This window comes from Gymnoscopelus braueri (genome assembly GCF_963280865.1).
Source record: "Gymnoscopelus braueri genome assembly, chromosome: 1".
NCBI lineage: Eukaryota > Metazoa > Chordata > Actinopteri > Myctophiformes > Myctophidae > Gymnoscopelus > Gymnoscopelus braueri.
The window spans coordinates 44,356,667-44,379,120 of NC_137603.1; the positions used below are offsets into that span (position 1 = coordinate 44,356,667).

The 22,454-nt window shown below is 40.3% G+C and overlaps 1 protein-coding gene across 2 annotated transcripts in view; it reads right to left on the minus strand.

Moving 5' to 3' along the window:
* The window catches only part of LOC308084648 (chromodomain Y-like protein 2), a 51,207-nt gene that overhangs the window by 17,879 nt on the left and 10,874 nt on the right, over positions 1 to 22,454 (minus strand). For both annotated transcript variants that reach the window (XR_013933099.1, XM_080427417.1), the window contains exons 2-3: positions 11,605 to 12,235; positions 7,572 to 7,789 (exon numbers count right to left, since the gene is read on the minus strand). Coding sequence is in view for 1 of the 2 variants with exons in the window: in XM_080427417.1 (XP_080283543.1) it covers positions 7,572 to 7,789; positions 11,605 to 12,235 (849 nt within the window). In the remaining variant the exon portion in view is untranslated. The remainder of the gene's footprint in view (positions 1 to 7,571; positions 7,790 to 11,604; positions 12,236 to 22,454) is intronic.

Consider the following 22,454-nt stretch of genomic DNA (forward strand, 5'->3'; position numbering starts at 1 on the left):
TTTCCTGTATCCTCATCTTGTGCTAATGCACAAGTGTTTCACCAGGTTTTATTTGTGTTGTTTCTCATAAGCGTACATCCGTTGTCCGTCAACAACGTTGAGCGCAGTGCGTTCTCCCCGCTTCGGGGCGAGGATCCCCAAAGACCGTGCACTTACATAGATCGCCTCCCCTCCCCAGCATAGCTCTCCAGCCGCAACCCTATATTTAAGCGCGACCAGCACAAACATTGTCGCATAGTTGATGACGTCTGTGTCCACAGGGGAAACACTATGTGCATGCCGCCACCTGTAGGATCGGGGGTATATATGCATGTGTTCTCTGGTGCGATTGGATCTTGGCCAATGTGAATGCAGGCCAGCATTCGATCTGGGAAACGTTTAGAATGAAAACGGATCCAGTGTGAAGCCGCCATAAAGCAGTGTGTTCTTCTCCTGCAGCAGCACAGACAGTAGAGAAGAGATGCGTTTGAAAAGCACTCTTCAAGACAATATTGACAACTTTCAAGTTCAAGTCCAATCTGACAGTTCAGCACTAATTCAGCACTTCTGGAGCCTTTACAAGCACTAATAGTCTAATTTTGTGATGTGTGAATTAAATGCCTTTTCTTTACAATTGATCTTTGCTTTGATATATTTGATTCATGTCATGTGTGCCATGTGTGTATTTTCAGACATATTTAATTGATTGAAAAAGACCCCCTGCAATGACTCTGAGGAACCCGTAGGGGTCACGGACCCCCTGTTGAATACCCACGCAGTAGGGTACAACAGCAGTGACAACACACAGGCGTGTGTATGGGGAGGAATTAATTGGCATAACAAATAAATTGGGGAAAAAAGGGGGTAAACAAAAACAAAACAAAAAACGTTCTGATTAAGAAAGACTGTTATGTTTAGTGCTTCTATCTACCGAGCTCCAGGGACTTCATTCTCAGAGTTTCTGTTCTTTCCTGTCTCACAAGGCCCCATGGATCATGATTGTGGACCCCCGGCTGCGGATCGAGGGTTTCCATGTAATATGCCTGTGGTCTGTTATTATAGTTATTATTGTTGTCATTGTGAGTATAGTTATTATTGTTGCTGTGCATCTTTGTATCTCCCCCTCTCTCCATCTCTCCCTCCAACTCTTTTTCTTCCTCTCCCTTTCTCTCTTTCTCTTTCAACCCAACCCAGTCGAGGCAGATGGCCGCCCACCCAGAGCCTGGTTCTGTTCAAAGTTTCTTCCCGTTGATGGGGAGATTTTAACCTTTTACTTGACAAAAGTCCAACAAAGACATGACATCAAACAATGACAGTCAAAACACTCTGTAGGCTTTCAGCTCTCAGCTGAGCACCTGCTGTCAATATGACTCAACTGGCCACTGACGCAATTGGCTAATGACTCTAATGCCTCATTGGCTAAATTGGTTAATTCTACAAAAGGCTTAGATGTTATGTCCATACAAATATTAAATTTTAAATGAAAATATAATATTGTTATTAACATGATAACACACAATACAATAACAAAAATAGGCAAATTAGACATCTATCACGCTTACACCCCTTAAATATAACCCAATAAATATTTTTAAATACTTTAATTCCTGCAGGCTATAATTAAAATACTATAGCCCACTCAGTCCAATGTACCGGTTGAAATACCTGTATAGAGACAATATAAGCCATGAAATTGCATTTTTCGAGCTGCCGAAAAGTGATCGCAACTCCTATCTGCTAACTCAAAATTACTTGCTTACATTTTTTAGGGTTATATTTGAAACACTATAGCCCAATCAGACCAATGTAATTGAAATACCAATGAAGAGCAAAGCCTCCTTCAGTTGCTGTTACCCTCCTGGAGGAGGGTAACAGCAACTGGAGGTGGCACGAACATGGAGCAAAGAATCAATTTGAAATTCCTGGTTAAGTTGGGTTGGGTTAGGGTTAGTAGGGTTAGGGCTAGGGTTAACCCTAACCCTTCCAGTACGACCCGGAAACCAAGAGACAGATCCTGCAGTGGAAGACCACAACTTCACCCAGACCCAAGAAGGCACGCATGTCCAAATCAAACATCAAGGTCATCAAAATAAAAATGTTCTTCTTCTATTTTAAGCACTACCAGCTAGGCTTGATCAAGGTCCCTGATTTTCTTAATCCAGAATTAGTTTAATTACAGTCCCAGTGGTGCTAATGGATTTCCATTTCCTCTCACACCCCAGTGTTCACAATCCCCAGGGGAAATCTACAAAAAACATGACATTGTAGTGGTGTCACAATATATCGTGCCACAAATCGTGATATTAAAATAAAATGTACCGTCGAGACAAAAGACTGTATCACAATATTTATTTATTTCTCTTAGCGGATGAAAGTGGATATGGTGTGTCATATTAAGGCTTACAGTACGCATTGTTTAGTTATAATCACTGGCTGTCTTCCACCATATTCAAGGGCTTTTGGGGAGAAATGAAACTAGTCACTATAGTGACAGCTGACACTATCAATGAGCCTCGTTCACCTACTTCAGTGTTATGTCCAGCAAGAGGTAAATAACACTCTGCATGATAACATTTCTAAGATTGCATCAACGGATTAATAAGCCTCCCTCTCTGGTATAATGGAAAAGTGCTTTAAAATATATTGTGTGTACACATTCTGTCACTTCCTGCTTATCGAAGACCATGGTGTGATTTAGAGGCTTCATTTTAAAATTAACTTATGTCCTACAAAGAGTATCATTTCCCATTTTTGATTTTAGTTTTCACATTTAGACAATGTTAAGTAATACTGTGAATTCACATCCACATGTCTTTGGGGATTTAAATCATGACACCCAAAACCTTGCGCAACATTGAATTATGACTTAGAGCCTTCAGGAGAATTCCCAGAGTGCAATCTTCTTTCTGACTGGAGGTTAACCCATTAAAACCAGGAAAGCATCTGTCACTTTCGATTTGAACCACTTTAACCATTATCAAAAATAGCAGATCTACAAGCTCATATCACGGCACTGATTGCTGCGCTATGAGCTTATAGATCTGCTTTTTCTTTTTTTGTGCAAATCTTTGAATATACATATTTTTTTAAGCGAACATTTTAAACTCAAATCTTTGCTTCTGGGGGTTCCCTGGAACAACATATTTTGAGAAAACTTACGTTTTTTGAAAAAACTGTTAGGATTTAGAAGACATTTGTAGAATCCCCAGAAGCAAAGATATGAGTTACAAATGTTCGCTTTAAAAATATATATATTCAAAGATTTGCACACATTTTCTAGAGTAAAAAAAAAATAGCAGATCTTCAAGCTCATAGTGCGGCACCTATGTATATCTGCTATTTTTGAACAGCCAAAGTAGCTAAGGAAAACGGGTCATCTTTAACATCACCACATCCATCAGCATCTGGTTCACTGCCTCTACTGCAAAGGACAGGGACAGACTGTAGTAGTCGATCATTTTATCAATCGAGCAGGTGGCAAGTTGGCAGTGGTGGAAAGTAGCCAAGTACATTTACTCAAGTACTGTACTTAAGTAAAATTTTGAGGTACTTTTACTTTTACTGGAGTACTTCCAATTCTCAGTACTTTTACTTCTACTCCACTACATCTCAGAGGCAAATATTATACTTTTACTCTCCACTACAAACATTTATTTGAAAACTTCAGTTACTAGTTACTTTGTAGATTTTGATTATTATTACAAAACATACATTACCCATTTCGGCCATTTGAAAATAGCCGATCTACAAGCTCACAATGCGTCGTGATGAATTGTGAGCTTGTAGATCTGCAATTTTAAAATTAATTTAATTAATTTAATTAAAATTTTTATACATTTTTTACATTTGAAAACTTGTGAAATGGGACATTCTGCATAATGAGTACTTTCTACTTTTGCCTTTGAGATGCAGTGGAGTAGAAGTAAAATTATTGAAAATGGGAAACACTCCAGTAAAGTAAAAATACCTCAAAATTGTACTTGTACAGTACTTGAGTAAATTTACTTAGTTTCTTTCCACCAATGAACATTGTACCGCTCCTGGACCGGGAAGTGAGCAGTAAAGATAATCGCTGACCCTTCTAACCCCAACATCACCTCTTCCAAAGACTATTATCTGGCAAGGGTTACCGGTCATATCATGATCACTAACTTGGGCAGTGCAATGTCATGTGAGGACAAGCTGGGATCAGTTGCTCAATGGCATGAGGATGCCGGGTTTGAATCCCACTGGGGCCTTTAATGAGTGGAGTTTGCATGTTCCCCCTGTGTTCAAGTGTGTTTCCTCTTGCATGTTCCGTTCTAACCCTAACCCATGCATGTTGGGAATGTAATGTACTCCTGTTCGTGCCCTTGGCCAAAGCCACTTCCCTTATGGCTGGAGTTGGTCCCTGCACACTGGAGAACAGCTGCCCATTCCTTACAACTGGGATACATACAGTTTTTGAGTATTTAACCCAACTTTGAGTATGTATGAATGTACATGACTGTAAAATGCGATGTAAAAATTTAAATTGTAAAAAATAAACAAATAATTTAATTACCATTCAACAAATCACCTCCTGAGCCACTGCCACCTCATTAGCAGCCACCACACTATGTGGCGCACACAAAAAAAAGCCTCTTCCCCAAACCTCTCTCAGACACATTCATCATATGTGCAAACATACTTGGCACATAAAAGAATTCAATGAACGTGAGTTAAGGTTGGTGATAAAACATGACTGTGGGAGGCTGAATGTCAAGAGAGCAGAAGGATGGTGACAACTGTTCATCCACTTAAGTGATATAAGGGGTGTCTTTAGCACTTCAGGAGACGTTCTCACTCCAGCCAAAGTGCTAGAAAGAAAAGTTAGCAGGGATATTTTCTTTACATTTTCTCAGCTAAAGCCATTGAGTAAAGCATCCACAGACTCCTTTGCTTTAGCAGCTTCAAAGACTCTGAGACTGAAAAGGAGTATCAGACCCGTTTGATAAGCCCACAGCTAAAAGGCTTACTGTCATACATTCACGCACACCCACCCACCCACACATGTGTACACAGGGAGAAAGCCACTTCAATGGCTGTGAAGGATAACCGGCATGCAGCACCATGCAGACACACTGATTCGAACCGAGACAGGCTCTCTATGTAGAACAATACAAGATCTGAGATGCATTCTGCAACCAGAAGTGCAGGAACACCCAGTTTGCTTACATCATGATCCATAGCTCAATGACTGTCAGGATTGAGGAATATGCCGTGTCATTATCTACACTACAGTATAGTATTTTACATCAAACTCTCTCTCCCTCTCTATGACTCATGTTTCCGTTTCCACATTAACGTGACAGACAGTGACAACGCAGCAACATGCATCAGACTCAAGAGTTTGAAAATGGACTTGCCAATAGTTGATTGCATTGAAACATGTACTGGGCCTCTATGCAACATGAGATAACTTGCTAAATCCACCTAGAGTTAAGCTCATTTAATTGGCATTTGAGACAGACTTCACACGGAAAGTTCGCGATGAACGGAAGGAGATGCATTTAGGAGATTCAGTAGCTACAACAACCAGATGATTGCAGTTGAACTGACTACTGAATAACAGTAAGCAAACATTAAACAACTGCCTGAGTCTGTTATCTGTACCAAACATTATCATTTAAAAACGTTGATGGTTGACTAAATTGGATAATCATAGGTGGTCTTTGCTGTGTTTCACCCATTTCAGTTGAAATGGGTGAAAAAAAGAGACCAATTTCAGTTGAAATGGGTCTCTTTTTTTCTTGTCTCTCAACTCTGACCTCCATCGCTGTCCATGGTGCTGAAGAGGGTACATAGCATAATCAGAAGGAAGGTGCCAAATCGATGTGTTATTGTATTTGCATTTTGCATACCGGTAATTAAAATAACCTGATTGTATCCGTGTGTGAGCAGTTCTGCGCACTATTGTTGAGTAGTCTGAGGGATTTATCAATGTGACACTTTGAGCTCGAGTACAAATAGAAATATAGTTTTATCTGTTGTTGTTGCTCACAGTATAGGACATCATGCTTTTTGTGCCACTGGTGGATTGTAATCACACCGCTCTGAAACTTCTTCTGGCGCTGGGCCTGATCTGTTTATTGACAATTTGAAAAGTTATCCTTGTAGGCTACTGTACACTGTGTGCAGGAACTGAATGAATGCACTTCTTGTCAACGGAATGCACTAATTTCTGGCAAAAGAACGTAACAATTGATAAGATGACAGAAATATTTTTTGTAATGGTGGATATACACTAGATATAGATATATTTGTGAGCTTTGTGCCAATATGATATGGTGCATTTGATGTTGAACATGACACACCAGAAGAAAATAAAATGAAATGAAAAAAATAACTAAATTAATTGCCTATTTTCAGCAGGTTTTTACACAAAAAAAACAACCTGTGCTAATTTATGTGGAAAAGGGGTATATCAAACACCTAGGTGGACATCTGGCCATCACTTGCGCTACCAGTATGCTGTATGACCACAGTAATTGCATTATCTGTCATGCTGTATAATACTCCCCACTAGCTCAACGGACATTTTGCTACAGTAACAGCAGATGGCACACACCTGGATGATAGGAAAGCACAAATCGTCGCTGTCAGGCAGAGACCTTGTATCTCCATGTTTCAAATGTTTTCTTTTGTAAATTAGTGCCCTACTTCATCATACTACAGTGTCACACAAAAGTACCAATAATAGCCGATCTATAAGGTCACAGGACGTCGTGAAGTGGCGCGTTGTGACCTTGTACTGTAGATCGGCTGTTTTTTCCATTTTTTTATTTATTTTTAAGTGAAAGTGGTTAAGTGTGTATTTTTTAACAAGAGCTTGTGACTAAATAATAACTGCATTGTATCCATTGGAACACAGGTTATTCTTTCCCATTTTCTGAAAACTAGCAGTTTTGGACATACAAGGTTTTCACTTGGCAGCGACAAAATGCTCCAATTGTAGAAACAGTGCTCGTCAGGGAGCAGGTTCTTGTCTGGCAAGTTCTCAGTACCACGGACAGAGCCTTAAGCTACCTTTTTTGTTTTTACTTCAGGGAAGGTTTGCTGAGCATATACATTTGAGTTTTTCAGCGCATCCCTGTCACATTTACGCAGTTCACCATTTACAACGGTTCTCTCTCTAGGTGAACAAGTGGGTAGCCTAAATGTTTTCCCCAAAGGCACTGTAATAGCAGTAGCTACCGTATGAGTTAGGGAGTTAAAGTAAAGAGTTAAACTACCTGATTTCAAGTGACACTAAATATCTGATGAGAACCAGCTAAGATATTATCAGTGTATTTTGAGTATAATTGTTTTGTCCCATGTATAAAGTTTGGATGATCATTTCATCAATACCAAAATTATAACATACAGTATATTAGAGTGTGTCTGATTTGCGTTTTTTATTTATTTATGAGAATGTAAATTCTCATAAAGGTGTGTGTGTGAGAGAGAGAGAGAGAGAGAGAGAGAGAGAGAGAGAGAGAGAGAGTGTGAGTGTGAGTGTGAGTGTGAGTGTGAGTTGAGTGTGAGTGTGAGTGTGAGTGTGAGTGTGAGTGTGTTGACTTGACTTGACTCACCTCAGGTGTCAGAGCGTTGTTGTCTGTTGTTTGACTGGAGAGAAGAATGTGTGTGAAGCCTTCTTCCTTCCTAACCACAATGTCTCGGAATCGACAGTTGCTCTCATTCTGTCGCACATTGTACCTCAGCCGCTTGTCGAACATGTAGCCTTTGTCCTCAGCCAGCTTCCGCTTCACTGAGCTGTGCACATGAATCCCACCATTGGCCAGAGGGGAACCTGTGACAGAGGAAAGGGTCAGAAGTATCCAGTATTTGTACACGTTACTAGGAGATCACGTTACTAGATTTTCAACTCAAGATCAACTTGAGTTGACTTGATTCTCAGAGGTAGATAATCCTGTCTGACTCCCCTTCATAGGTCAGCCGAAAGGATTTTAAAGCTATATTTCAAATATCTAGAAGTCTAGAATGGACTCGCTTGCCTGATGAGTACTGTAAAACATGTCAGTTTCTAAAACATCATTTAACATTGCTTCAATCAACAGCACATTATTTCATTAAAAACATTAAAATAACATAAGTCAGGGACAGAATGCTGCTACTTCGCATAACAGCAATGGGGTTGCCATTGCAGTGAGTATCATTTTAAAAGACTATTTGAAAAGCAAAGTATCTTCACAAATCACAATACAGTGCAGTCAAAAATAAATCCTGGTTTGTGCAATTCCTTTTTCAAATAAATATTGTCTTCTTACACTTGTTTAATTTTACATCGTTCTATTGTTATTAGATTATTTTATTTTTGTATTTTATGTGTTTATATGCCTTTTATGTCTTTGAATGCCTTTTTATGTCAGTAAAGCACCTTGAATTGCCCTCTCTCTGTCAGTGCTACCTGAGTTATCATTACAAAGGAAATAGGCTATCTGGGTTTAGCTTTTCTTTTGTGTGTGCGTGCGTGTGTGCGTGCGTGTGTTTGAGTGTGTTAAATACAACCAATAAGGGACAGACTCATCTATTTACTACACCAGTGGTAACCATCCTTTTCAAGCCAATGACCACGTTTTAATATGTGTGAGCCAAGATCTATCACTACAAATGATGTTCCAAAAAACACTTACCACGACAAAGAAATCATATTTACTTTTGAAATTCCTGACAGGCTCAATGTACAGTATGTGCACACATCCACACAAAGGCTAGTATTCTAAATCAGAATAAACATGGACAACCGTGTAACCAATGCCAAAATATTAGGAAAACATTTATAAAAATGCCAACATTTTGGGGGAAAATAGAAATATAGTTTACACCTTTGTTTTTTGGAGGGGGGGGGGGGGTTACTCACAGGGACATGCAATACATTGATATTGCAGATATCTTCTTTTCAATGCACAATATTGAGTTTCTCAGTTCAGTGAACATTCACATTTAGATATTCTGTTCAATTGATTGATTGATTTTCTGTCACATAAAATGTCAACAATCTCCATGTCAACACCTGTAGGTAATGCAAATAGACCCCTTAACAGACAACGTCACGCTGGTTGCAAGCGTCATACTGCGCAAGCATCAAACCCATTCTGTCAGGTCTCGCTAGGGCGCACAGCACTAGCCAACACACAAGAGGGGGTCGGGGTGTGCTGAAACTAGCGCACCCCGAAACAACAGGTTGAGAATTGATTGCATGAAACAATCACCTGTGCATCCAGTCTCAATGTTGGTAAACAAATAATTGGTCTATACCTCCTGCATTGACTGCTGTTCCATGTCAATACTGACTCATGTCTTACATCAAGCAAAGTGCAGAATACAGCACAGTCACTCATTGTTCGGCTATGGACAGTTCAGAAACCTTGCCTACCAATGACATCGATGGGGATTCAAGTTAATAGAAACGGCATTGTTTTTTTTCTTGGAAAGTTTGCATGCTAAAATAGAAGCCATTGCTGATAATTGCAACAATAAAAATGCAATCGTTACAAATTTAGTACAGAAAAGACCTGGGGCCATATGTATGAAGGATGTGTACGCATTTAGAGGTTATTCTGAGCACAAATCTTGAGAGATTATGCAACAATTATAAATGTGATTTTTTAATTTATTTTTACCCTCAGTGTAGTAGTCTGTGTTCTGAGTCCAGTGGAATTTTATCGCAACATTAATGTTTGTGTGTTTTAGAGTGGTTTATTTTTTGCTCAAGATCAGATACAAATTTGCTACTTTATTACCAAGAATATACATTAAATAGAAACTTCTCTTCAGTTCAAATATATATATATATATATATATATATATATATATATATATATATATATATATATATATATATATACACAAAAACTCTGGGCATGGCTGTCTCCCTTTATGTTGGTGACGACGCCATTGACAGCTATTTGGTCCAGGATAGCAGCCATGCGGAGAGAGTGCTACAGTCTCTCTCCTCTCCTCCTCCTGCAGTGGCTATGAAACGTACTTTGTGGGCACTGATCCGCTTTTTGACCTTCCTTTAGAAGTCCCACCACTTTTTTTCTTCTTCATTTCTTCCACAATGCGTTGCTCTGAACCAGGGCTATAGCAGAAATATACAAAACGAGCCAAGATTCTCCCACTCATTTTGTTTTTCCTTGATATGCGCCACTACTAGGCATTTGTGGGAGTTTTTCTAGCCATTAGGGGTACACATAGGAGAGGGTACATGTTCAAGTGTACACAATTCCACACTGATTTCTTCATACATTTGATGAAATACTTCAGTTCGAGGAAACATAGCATAATGTGTACGTGTTCATTTAGTGTGGTTTCTGTGCAAACCTTTACACATATGTGTTTTATACATTCTGAGTGTGCTCCCCTAAACAAACTAGATTAAATGATTCAGGTTTATGAATTCAGGAATGATTGCCTACTAGTATGGGTGTTTGAAGGGTGTTTTGAGTGCAATCAAAGACAAAGTCAGCACGTTCAGCTTTCAGCCTGAGTGCCTATCCTCCTGCTGCCAAGACAGGTGGAATGGGAGGCACATGATTTTACCACTTAACCCCTAATTACGTAGTTGACTGTAGCCAAATGTTGGCCGTGCCTAGTATCAACAACAAACTGTGAATAGAATAGAAATGAAGAAAGTGGCAAGAGATACTTTTTTGCATCCATTTCTCTCTGTTATAGTACATACCTTATAACAGGCATGATGGATAATAAGTGTGGCCCAACTCCTGTGATTACTCCCACTCCCACTTAAGATGTCGAATCCAGCCTTATTATTTCAAATTCTAAAAAAGCGTGATGCCCTCTTGAAAACTAAAAGAATGATTAACCCTGACAGTGGAAACTCTGGACTGTGACCCAGGAGTGAAATCCAAGGCTCTTATCAGTTACTTCAATGGTAGTAGTCCTGTACCAGCACCAGAGACCAATTTAATCTCGAGCTCTCTGAAGCTTACAGTAACAGCCCAGTATTACCATTAAAAGATGACATGAGTTATGAGGTAAAATGACACAATATTTCTGTGTGGACACAAATAGAATGGGCAAAATGTGTTTATATGCTCAGTTAACGTGCCACTCATAAGAAAGGCAATAAACTGAAAAAAGGACCCATTTTACACTTTAAATTCACAGACTTTAATTAATATTCGTATAATTTGTCCTCACTAATGCTCATGATAAGATGGCAGATCATGGCACTATTTCCATCCACTCGCTCAGAGGTGTGTTGTGGACAGTTCAGAAACCTGCCTACCAATGACAATCATCTATGGTCATTTCAAATCTATTTTTATTTTTCATTGACGTAAGAACAATGGCTTCTATTTTGTTCTAGAACGCTAACTTTCCAGCTAGAGAAAGGATGTCGTTTCCATTAGCTTGGATCTCCACAAATGATGTCATTGGTAGGCAGGTTTCTGAACGGTCCATACCTCAACTCTGAGAGCGTGTAGGTGGAAATGTCTTTTGTCTCTGACCAACTATACAGATATGGTGGACACAGAATAATGCTGTACATCATTATTCATAGCCACCCAAAAATAGATGTTAATATACATGATCTATTCAATTGCCTCCCATTCCCATTAACATTTAGATCCTTACCTAGTTCAGTAGGGAGTTGTGGCCCAGCAGTATCCATGTCTCCTAATACCCTCTCCACTCGGTCCGAGGGCAATCCATGTGACCTTGCCGCAGCTCTGTACATGAGGGGCTCCACCTCGCCATTCTGGAGTCCATTATGTGGAGTCCTCAGTGGAGGAACAAACTGAAGATTCCCTGGTGGAGGGGCCTTATATGACATGGTTTTACTCATCCTGTCCGTCGTAGTAGCCTGCTTTCCTCCTCCTCCACTCACCTTCCTCTGCTTCTGCGTGGCTCCTGAACCGACAGCCATGCCTGGCCCAACTCCTGCTCTAACCCCAACCCCTGGACCACAAGTCCTTCTCTTCTTGCGGGCCTCTGCCCGAGCTCTGGAGGGGTCTGGGGCAGAGGGGCGGCTGGTATCAAGGTGCCGAGGGCCAGCAGCAGCCCCCCCTCCAGATATCTTTGGAGGTTTTGTGGGCCGTTTGTGTGTGTGCGGCCGTAAGGTGTGGAACTGCTCAATGAAGTCCTCACAGTGCAGCAGGTGGTGTTCTGGCTCCCATGTGTCCTCCTTACTTCCGTAGCCTTTCCACCTAATTAGGTACTCCCACTTCCCCTTCTTGTTCCGCCGCCTGTCCATGATCCGCTCCACCTGAAGCCCAAAACCGGAAGACAGTCAACCACACTGTATGTTAAAGTGACACTGTCACACTATACAGTTCATTGTTGGTGGTAATCTTATACCACATGAACCCTATATACCCAGGGCTCTATACTAAGCCCTGCGCTACACTATTTCCCTCTACTACACAAATCCCTTCACAGAAAATCTACAAGCAAGTTGTGACGCGCTACAACATGTTGTGATGCGTTATGAGCTTGTAGATCTGCTATTTTTGACGAATGTTCACCCCAGAATAGCGATGCTAGTGTTCATGTGGTTGAGTCTACAGAAACAACTATATTTAAGATATAATATAATCCATATTGAAAGAGAAAATTCGCTCTGTTTCTGCCCTTCTCTGTGTTCCAACGCATATCAACTTGATTAATATTAAATGAAGTGAAGATTGCTATTTTGCATAAAGACAGTGAACAAGAACAATGTCACGGCCACAGAGTGTAGCGGCAAAAATAACTGGGAAAAATTGAGTTTCGGTACAACTTTGGTGGTGTTTCAGTCACACAGAAAACTGCTCAGTTTTATGTCTGAGATGAAAGGTGAGATGACATTTCACTAACTATTTATATTTAGAATTCATTTTTGTGGGAATGGATTTCTATTCACTGGTGAAGTAGTCCTTTACACCTCTCAAGGCTCATTTTTTATTTTCTTTGTACCGTTTTAAAAAACCTCAGCAGGGCCTTGATGATGCAATCAACACAACCTTTCAGCATACAAAATGGTAGATTTCTTTCTACAATATGTGGACTGACTGGACTCTCAAAAACAAATTTTAACAAATCGATGCACAAGCTGATTGGGTGGCAGAAGATAGATGAAAATTTATATTTTGATATGGTCCAACAGTATCATACTGCATGTCTAAGTTCAGTGTATGGACATTGGTGTCAGTTTAATCTCTGTCTATCTACATGCTACTTCCATTCTCTCCAAGGCTGCATGTATCATTAAAGTTATGCTGAATGTAGGCAAGAGAATATATGTTGACAATACAAATTACAAATACATATCATCTGGCCTAACTTATGATGGTCTGTCATTATAGCAAGAAAGATAAATAACTAGAAAATGTGCTCCTCGGAGCACAAGTCTCCGCCAGCAGACCCGTGCTATTTTAATAGCACGGGTCGTCTTGGTAGAACGGGTCGTCTTGGTAGAATGCGCGTGGTTTTTGGTGTTCTGCAGGGGCGACTGAATATGTAGTGTCTACATCTAAAAAAAAATCTTCTTGAAGCAATGTGTCATATGGGAGTCCTCGTAATTGACTGGTTTGTTCAAATGCTTGTCTGTCTTCTTCATCTTCATTGTCTTGAACAGTTTCAGCAGTTGATTGGTGTGTTTGATCTATGTCAGTTTTCTCTAGTGCTACATAATGTATTTGATCAAGGTGGCCAATTGTTACAGTATTAAGACTTCGGCCTTGTTGTGGGATCAATTCAACTCTATAGTCCTCTTCTGTGTTACTGTTGTAGATGAATATGCTTTCTTAGCTTTGGCCTTCTGCGCCTTTGCTTGACCAATGTTAGGTGTTCTCAGAGGGACACACACACGCACGGACGGGTGATTTGTACTGGAAGGTACTGTTCCAATCAAGACTGATTGATCCTGTCTTACCTCACTTCAAAAACATAAATAGCTTTTTGAAGTGACACACCTATTTATAGGATTTTATTTCGTCATGCGTCCCTCTAGCCAATCAAAGGCATTGGTGTCAACATATTGACACGTGTCACGTGGAGCTTGACCAATGTTAGCTTGGCTAGGAGGGAGGTGAACACACATATTATTAATAATATTATTGTCTCCGCCTCCGGCGGAGACAATAATATTATAATTATTAGTATTATTATAATAATATTGATAATGCACATTCACAAAATCTCTAAGCACAACATGTTTAATTGGTCTTGAATTTGTGCATTGCATTAGTCAAGAGTGCATACTGTTATTACGATGCACAATAACAACTGCAGAGTACAGAGGCTGAAATAGGCCTAATTATATGCCAATCAAACTGTGATATGTGGCTTTATGGCTATACTGTACATTATAAGGCTATGTGTAACTGCAAAACATGGCAACAAAAACTAAAACAAAACACAAATGTTCTCAACACTATGTTCTTAGTTGCATGTTGGCAGGTCACAGACAAAACACAATCACAGAACTCTGTTAGTGTTGTTGGGACAAATGAGGTATGGAATTACATAACCTTATTCCATATCTGAATGAAGTGGGAAGGTGGTAACCACTTAAACCATATATTTTCGTTGTCCTATTCTCGGCCCCTTCCTGTTTCCCTCTACACTAAATATATTTTATTCTAGGTCCCTTCCTGTTTTCCCTCTACACTAAATATATTTTATACTAGGCCCCTTTGTGTTTTCCCTCTACACAAAATATCGATCTACAAGCTCACAGCGAGTTACATTGCGATGCGTTGTGAGCTTGTACTGTACATCTGCTATTTTCATAGAATGTTCACCTCCCACAATAGGATCTCTAGGGTTAAAATTGTGGTTAAAATTAGCCCAACCCAAGCCTGTGTCATTGTGACTGGGCCTTCCATATAGAAGTGATGTCCTTCCTTCACTATACTGTAGATAACAGCATGCATCCTCACACCGTCCAAAGCCAAGACTTCTTACATGAAAATCACTTTTAACTAGACGCGTCGCAATTCAGGGCAATTGCAAAGTGTGGTTGCGCCGACGCGAATCGCGGGTTGCTGCTGCCGGGACTCGAGGAATGGGAGGAGTACCGTCGGAGGCTGCGCCAATTACATTGTCACATAACTCCTGAGATCACTTGCGTTTCATTTTGAGAGGATTGATCCCCCCAACATAAGGTTTTTGCATCAAACGGTTACATTTTGAGCATTTGTGGCGCCCCCTATGGATCAAAGTGGAAATGCTTTTGGGGATTTGTTGAGTAAACCACCCTTGACGTGTGATTCAAATTTGGGATTGACTGGACGTTTCGTTCGTGATTTGTGGCCTTTTTTGTAAAACGGGCCCCTTCCGCTACCTTTGGAAGACATTTACGGACGAACGGTAAAGACTATCAAAATTCCGCTTGGAGATGTTTATCGCATGGGTCCAGAGATCATGTGTAAAGATTTTTGTGAAATTTGGACAACATATATGGGAGGAGGAGCTAAAAGTGTGTTTTGAAGAAAATTCAAAATGGCGGAAAATGTATCCTGACGCAAATGGGCGTGGCCTATATGGGGAGATGCGTCATGACCCAAGGAATCTAGGGAAATATTATATTTTTATTCTATGACCTACGGTTCAAGAGTTATAGGCCAAAATGTAAAGTGGGCTGTTATAGCGCCACCATGTGGCCGACTGGTATGATTCTTTTTTTAAATAATTTTGCAATAAACTATTAACCTCCCCTCCAAGTCTTGTAACTGTAGCCCTTATGGTTTCCGAGAAAAAAATACTTGAATGGGAGTTTTTGCAATTCCCATTAAAGTGGATGGGGAAATTTAATGCACTAATAAATCAATATAAAAAAATCTATCCAGACGCAAATGGGCGTGGCCTATATGGCCCAAGGAATCCAGGGAAAGGGAAATTTTGATTTTACGACCTACGGTTCAAGAGTTAAAGGCCAAAAGGTAAAGTGGGCTGTAAAGTGTAATATTTGTTTCAATAATTTGGCAATAAACTATGAACCTCCCCTCCAAATTTGGTAACTCTAGCTCTTACGGTTTCTGAGAAAAAAATACTTGAATTTGAGTTTTTTCACTTTTCCATTAAAGTGGATGGGGAAATTTAATGCACTAATAAATCAATATCAATAAAACTATGCAACCAATCTCTTAGCAAAGTACAAGCAGTCTATTCCCGATGAAGCCGGTCATTATGACATATGGCACAAAATTGGGAAAAATAAACTGTGGGAGAAATAGCGAATAAGAAAAAAGTTTATCTAGTGGAATAGCACAAAATTGGGAAAAATAAACTGTGGGAGAAATAGCGAATAAGAAAAAAGTTTATCTAGTGGAATAATAATAAAGTCGGTAGAGTACTATAGTCTGGTTGCCCATTCGGGCAACCACACTAACTAGCAACTGCATAAAGGACTCCAAGAGACGTTTCTAGGGAGGGTCAAATCCAGAACATACATTTTGCGACATGTTGTGCATGTAAGATAGGGGCTCTTTCAGTGTGGGGGTAAGATAAGAGGCCATAGTTGATAATGAGATGTGCTGTAAGTGCCATCATGAAGAAACCTTAAACATACGTCAGTGTTTCATTTCAAGGTCACCCTAACGCACTAGGACAGCCTAGCATTGGAGAGCTACTTTATGTCCACTAGGGTTACTAATCAAGAGGTATTGCTTCTCAACACAAGCATTGTACAGTATCAACGATGTACGTATAGACCCATTCTGAAAATGTATCACCAATACTCACTGAAGAAGAGATGGATGTTTACCACAGGACATGTTATCATCTCCCTTCTGTCTCTTTAGTCAATATAGTTACTGAATTACTTTTTGTAAAATAAAATAAATAAATAAAAAAGAAAAGCCACAACAGGGGCCACAGGCACACCGTTGCTCCAATCCGCACCAAACTTGACACAAACACTGTTCAGGGGCCTGCCATGACAATAGTCCCTGGGGCCCCCAATCCGCACCAATATCCTGACCTATATTAAAATTGGATTCAAACAATATGCCCATTATATGGGCATGTCAATATACAGGGTATGGGCATATACTTATGACATCAGGGATCTCCATATATGGGCATAAAAGGGACACAGGTAGACAGACAGATACAGAGATCTCTATAAATGGGCACAAAAGGCACACAGACAGACAGGTACAACGGGTACTCTGACAATGGGTACAACGGGTATCTGACAAAGCCCCCCGACACTATGACTCGACATATTGGTTGGATCGGAGGTGCGAAATATCTGGCCGCCCAAACTCTAGATGTGAGTAGCGACCCAAACATCTAAGTCATAACTTCAAAAACGTTGCTAGCTAAAGGTTTAGTTAAAAGCTAAAGGTTATTTCTATTTGTATGCCATGGCCAAAGGTCAAGCAGTCTAGAAAAGGCTCTGTCTGTCTGTCTGTCTGTCTGTCTGTCTGTCTGTCTGTCTGTCTGTCTGTCTGTCTGACAGACGTCTGTATCTCTGTCTGTCTTTTTCTCTATGTCTTAAAAATAGTATTGAATGGGGGATGTCATGTCCCATTTACAGTGACATTACCTAATTCCAGTTGATGACACCAATCTCAAATCAACGCACCCAACACTATGGTCCATTAAAGTGGAATATGGGCTTGGTTGCAGCTGTTGTTACTGCTGCCTGGTGCTGGTAAATGCTTAAACTCCACAACCCAAGTCTCCATCTGCATTGGTTTTATGATTCAGCAGCTACCCATTGGGGAATTTATGGAATTGTGTTTGCTTAACCTATTACAGGGGGCATCCGAGAGAGTGGTGTCATTAATGCCAAATACTAACAGTACACCCACTGTAATGTTAAAAACTTTTTCTATAGGCTTAATGAAGTCAATCGATTCTGCAGGTTAGCATATTAAATAATTTATGAAGATTTGTATGAGGAGAGCGCACCAGATTTACAATGAGAAATGTACAAACCAAAAAGTCTAGTCCACAGGTATTTATTTGTTTTATTTTTATTTTTATTTTATGTAAATGAATTTAAATATTGGCAAATATTTAAATACAATCTACTGTATGACTTTTTTATTAGTTTAATAAACAAAATCTAAGTCAATTCTTCAGCTATAGAATAATGTTGTGGAGGAGGGTGCAAGGCTTGTCTGCTTAATTAGTCACAATGTTGCCTACACTTTTTTCTCTTTGTTCTCATTGTTACACTAAATAGATTGTGGCCTGTTGGAGCATTGTTTTCATCCGGAATAAAAATAATCGGCAGGCAAATGTTCATCCTGAAAGAGATGGGGCTTACATGCTCTAGCTCTAGCAATTTAGCCTACTACTGTGAAATACAGGGTTATTCATTATCTCAAGGTTGTTTTGACATACACTTACAATAAAGCTGTGGCAACATTGCAGGCAGTGAATGAGTGAAATTATTGTAGTCTCTACAACAGTGTGGACAAAAATAAAAACAAAATAAAATCTAAACTTAACCTTAAACACAATAATCACTCTTTAATTAATAATAGAAACAGATGGAACCCTAACGGGACTTAGCCGAAAGAAGAAGACTGACTGCGATGCGACAAGTTGTGAGCTTGTAGATCAGCTCATTTCAAATAGCCGCTGTATATAGGGTTAAAGTGGTTAAACTGATTTTGATGTCGCAATAAGTAATTTTGCTGGGGACCCCCGGAACTTCCTCAAGGACCCCACATTGAGAACCACTGCACTATGCTACCGGGACGACCCAGGGTATCTGACAGGGTGTGTTTTTAACATACTTATCAGTGCCAATACTGAGTGCTTCTCCTGTCACTTCTGACTGACAGTTCAGTACAAAGCAATGCTTTTTAATTGTTTTTACACCATTCCTTGGAACACTGGGACAGACAGGTAAGTTATGCACTGCATTGGGTTCCTTGGCATGAATCCGTTCAGCAGTAATGCAAGTCTGGCTGTGTGTGTTTGCAGGGGAAACTCCTACTGCAGCACCATGTCAGTTTATGGTATTAAAGCTACAACCTGTAAGTTGTATGTCCATTGTCTCCTCCTGATGGAGAGAGGCAATTGCACCCATGGCATCTCAGCCCAGGTCATAGCTACTTTTATTGACATCAAGGGAAGTGACAAGGTGCTGTTCAAGACACTGTCAGTGTAAAGGTCCTTACACACCGGGGCGATTTTTTCGTGCGAATAATACGCTTTTTTTTAAAAACCTTATAAAGTCAATGCAAGCGTACATGGCGCGAAAAAGCGGAAAAGCGAAGCGAAAAAGCGTCTTTTAATTATTCGGAACGAGTCCGAATTTTGCGTATATTCGCACATTCGCCGGTGTGTAAGGACCTTAACTGTTGCCATCAGAACATCACTTTGTTTCCTTTACTTTTCCCAACATCAAATTAAAGAGGGTTTTTGAGTCTAGTAAGCTTACTAGTCAGCTGTCTTATCCTACTATAAATGAGTTTGTGTGTCTGTCCGTCTGTAGTTCACGCATCTCATATTTAGGCATGCCTGACATGGAACTGGGCATAAAAGGATATGGGCATAAAGGGACACAGGCGGAGACGGGTACCACGACTACTCTGACAATGGTACGGGTATTGCATAATTGGGTGGGGCATGCATTTCCAACTTGCATCGTTCCCGAGTAGGCCGGGCACTGGTCTAGTTACTTTAATACTTAGAGAAATAATTCACAGAGTGAAGAAGAAATGGTCTGGAAAAGAATCCCAGTATCTCTGAAAGAAATAATAAGCCATAACGCTACCCTCCATTACAGGTCAGTGAGATGATGGAGTGACAAAGGGGAAGGTAATGAATGGCAATGGGTTGCATACTGCACACAAAGGCTATCAAGTTCTCTCTCTTTTGTGCCATCGGATTGGGGCGAAAACCACCCTTTTGGATAACTGATGTGAATTCATCTTCAAATATTTTCTCTTATTTTTCCTATTTTCTCTTTTTGTTATCTCTGCCAAGGGAACGGCTGGAGGAGGAGATTATGCTTTCACTCCTGTCCGTCCATCGGTATACACCATCTCTGTAGTCATGTGAACAAGATTAATCTGTCAGATTTTTCAGATTCCATTCCGACTGGCAAAGTATTGCCTTTCAAGGTTTGCGGGAGGGACCCGTTTTGCACAAAATGCCACTTATCAACACAGCGTCCTATCTGCTCCAAATCTGAATCACACATTTAGGGGCCTCTAAACAACACAGAGTCAAAAGCAATAACACTTACACAAATATAGGGCATCACACATGCTAGATGGCTGCACCCCACAACTGACAAAGCCCTGGGTAGGCAACCAGGCCTGGCGGGGTTCTGCACTCCGAGGAGCACACTTTTCCAGTTATTTATGTAAATTCTTATGTTGGTTCTCTCAGAGGAAGCCAATACATTTCAAATAAACAAGACATGACACACAGTCATGTATACCAGCTTGCTTGCTTTTTTCTGTGTGTGTGTGTGTGTGTGTGTGTGTGTGTGTGTGTGTGTGTGTGTGTGTGTGTGTGTGTGTGTGTGTGTGTGTGTGTGTGTGTGTGTGTGTGTGTGTGTGTGTGTGTGTGTGTGTGTGTTCTGCCGTGTATGCGCGGCTTGTTTTCATAGACCTGGTTCCTGATTTGTCTCGCAGAATCTGGCAACACTGCTAGTGGCTCCCCATTGGCTTAGACCTGGTTGCTTATTTCTCTCGCAGAATGTGGCAACACTGCTAGGCCAGAACACACGCTACGCAGCTCGTATGCAGAGGTGTAAAGTAACTAAGTACATTTACTCAAGTACTTTACTTCCTATATATTACTCTGTGTCACAGTGTTTTGAACCGACGGCAGGCGTGTATCCACAAGTTTCCTAGGGGTTGTGGGCATCACTTCCTGTCGCTTTCATTGGATTTGATTGGATTTGATTGGATCAAATTGACAGGAAGTGATGCCCACAACGCCCTAGGAAACTTGTGGATAGTAGCCATAAAGGCAAGAGGTGTGTCTAGTAGCCATAGTACCCATAGCTTGGGAGGACGAGACCGCCCGTTCAGAGTATGGGAAAGTATCCCCATTGGCTTAAAGGACAGCCAATGATCGAAAACATGTCGAGAATATGTCGAACACGTGACACTAGTGGTCAGTCTCTTCTTAGACCAGTGTGCTTTGCAAGCTGGTAAAAATAATGCATTCAAATGCTGGTATGGGAAAAATGTGTCCACCCAGACTCAGAGTGTATCAAGCAAAACGAGTAGCAGTACTGGTCTGGAACTGAACTAAACGGCTAAAGGGGAACGGTTAGAAGAGTTAACATGAGGCTTTAGTTCAGCTGCAGCAGTGACTGATCATCTTGTCTTCTGAGGTGCCAGGCACATTAACAGGAGTAAACAGTTTTAGATGGGTGAGCAGTAGGGGTGTCATTAAAATGAGAAGATAATGATGATGCATCCCACACACGGTCACACTTACCAGATCATTGCATTCAAGAAAGGCAGAGAGCAAGAAAGAGAGACTGGAGAGGTTTGGCAACACATGGTAGTACAAATGTTTGACCCAGCAGAAATGTAGAAATGTCCACCGTCACCATGTCAAAGCCTACCTCTACAGTATATAGCATCCAGGATCAACCAGAACATGGTGAACAGAACATACAGTGGTCTGCTGGGAACAAACAACGATGTACCGCAAGTGTCAATTTCAGTTAGTGACAGATCCACTGCAGTAGGTGCCATTCAACATTTCTCTGAGCTAAACTGACTGATCAGTAAATGGAAATACTTTCATATTCTCTTTTGTACGATTCACATGAGATAACATCTCAACATGTCAAATGAACTGTGAAATTGAAAAATCTATAATCCCAGTTCACATTCTATTCATTGGCAAATATTTATTATTTCCTATTATTATTTCCTATTACTGACTTTGATTTGTAACCTGCCAGAGGGGTTGTCATATTTCAGGGGAGTTGAAATGTGGGGGCCTGTTAAATTGTAAACTAGACATTAAACCAGAGGTGATTTTAGTGCCGGATGATTAGATGATAGATGATAATTAGGTGGGTAATAAAATGAGTAATTAAAGATCCAGTAAAACGATTACCAGTAGACCTGTTTGTGTATGGACATTTGTATATGGAAAGTAACATTTATTATAACCTGTTTTCCCTGTTTTTAATTTGTTGCCAGTAAGAAAAGTAGCACCTGATGCCTATAAAATGTGTAAGGGATGACCCAGTGGGAACAAGTCAGACCTGAGGAAATAACCTTACGACAGTAGGGTGCTGCCATTTACGCCCCAGTACAATAGAGGCGTGTCCAGAGAAAGAGCAGCAAGGATTATGGGTATTGTAGATGTCATGGAAACAAGAAAACTTTATAACAGTTTCTGAATGAAATAATCTATACCTCCAGTTTATGAACCTACACAATATATGGTTTGGTCGTAATTACTGACAGTATGATTTTCAATGTTCTACTACTATGGGAACAATCACAGTGGAACCTTGTTGCCAAAGTCCATAAATGAATTTATTTAATTAATTT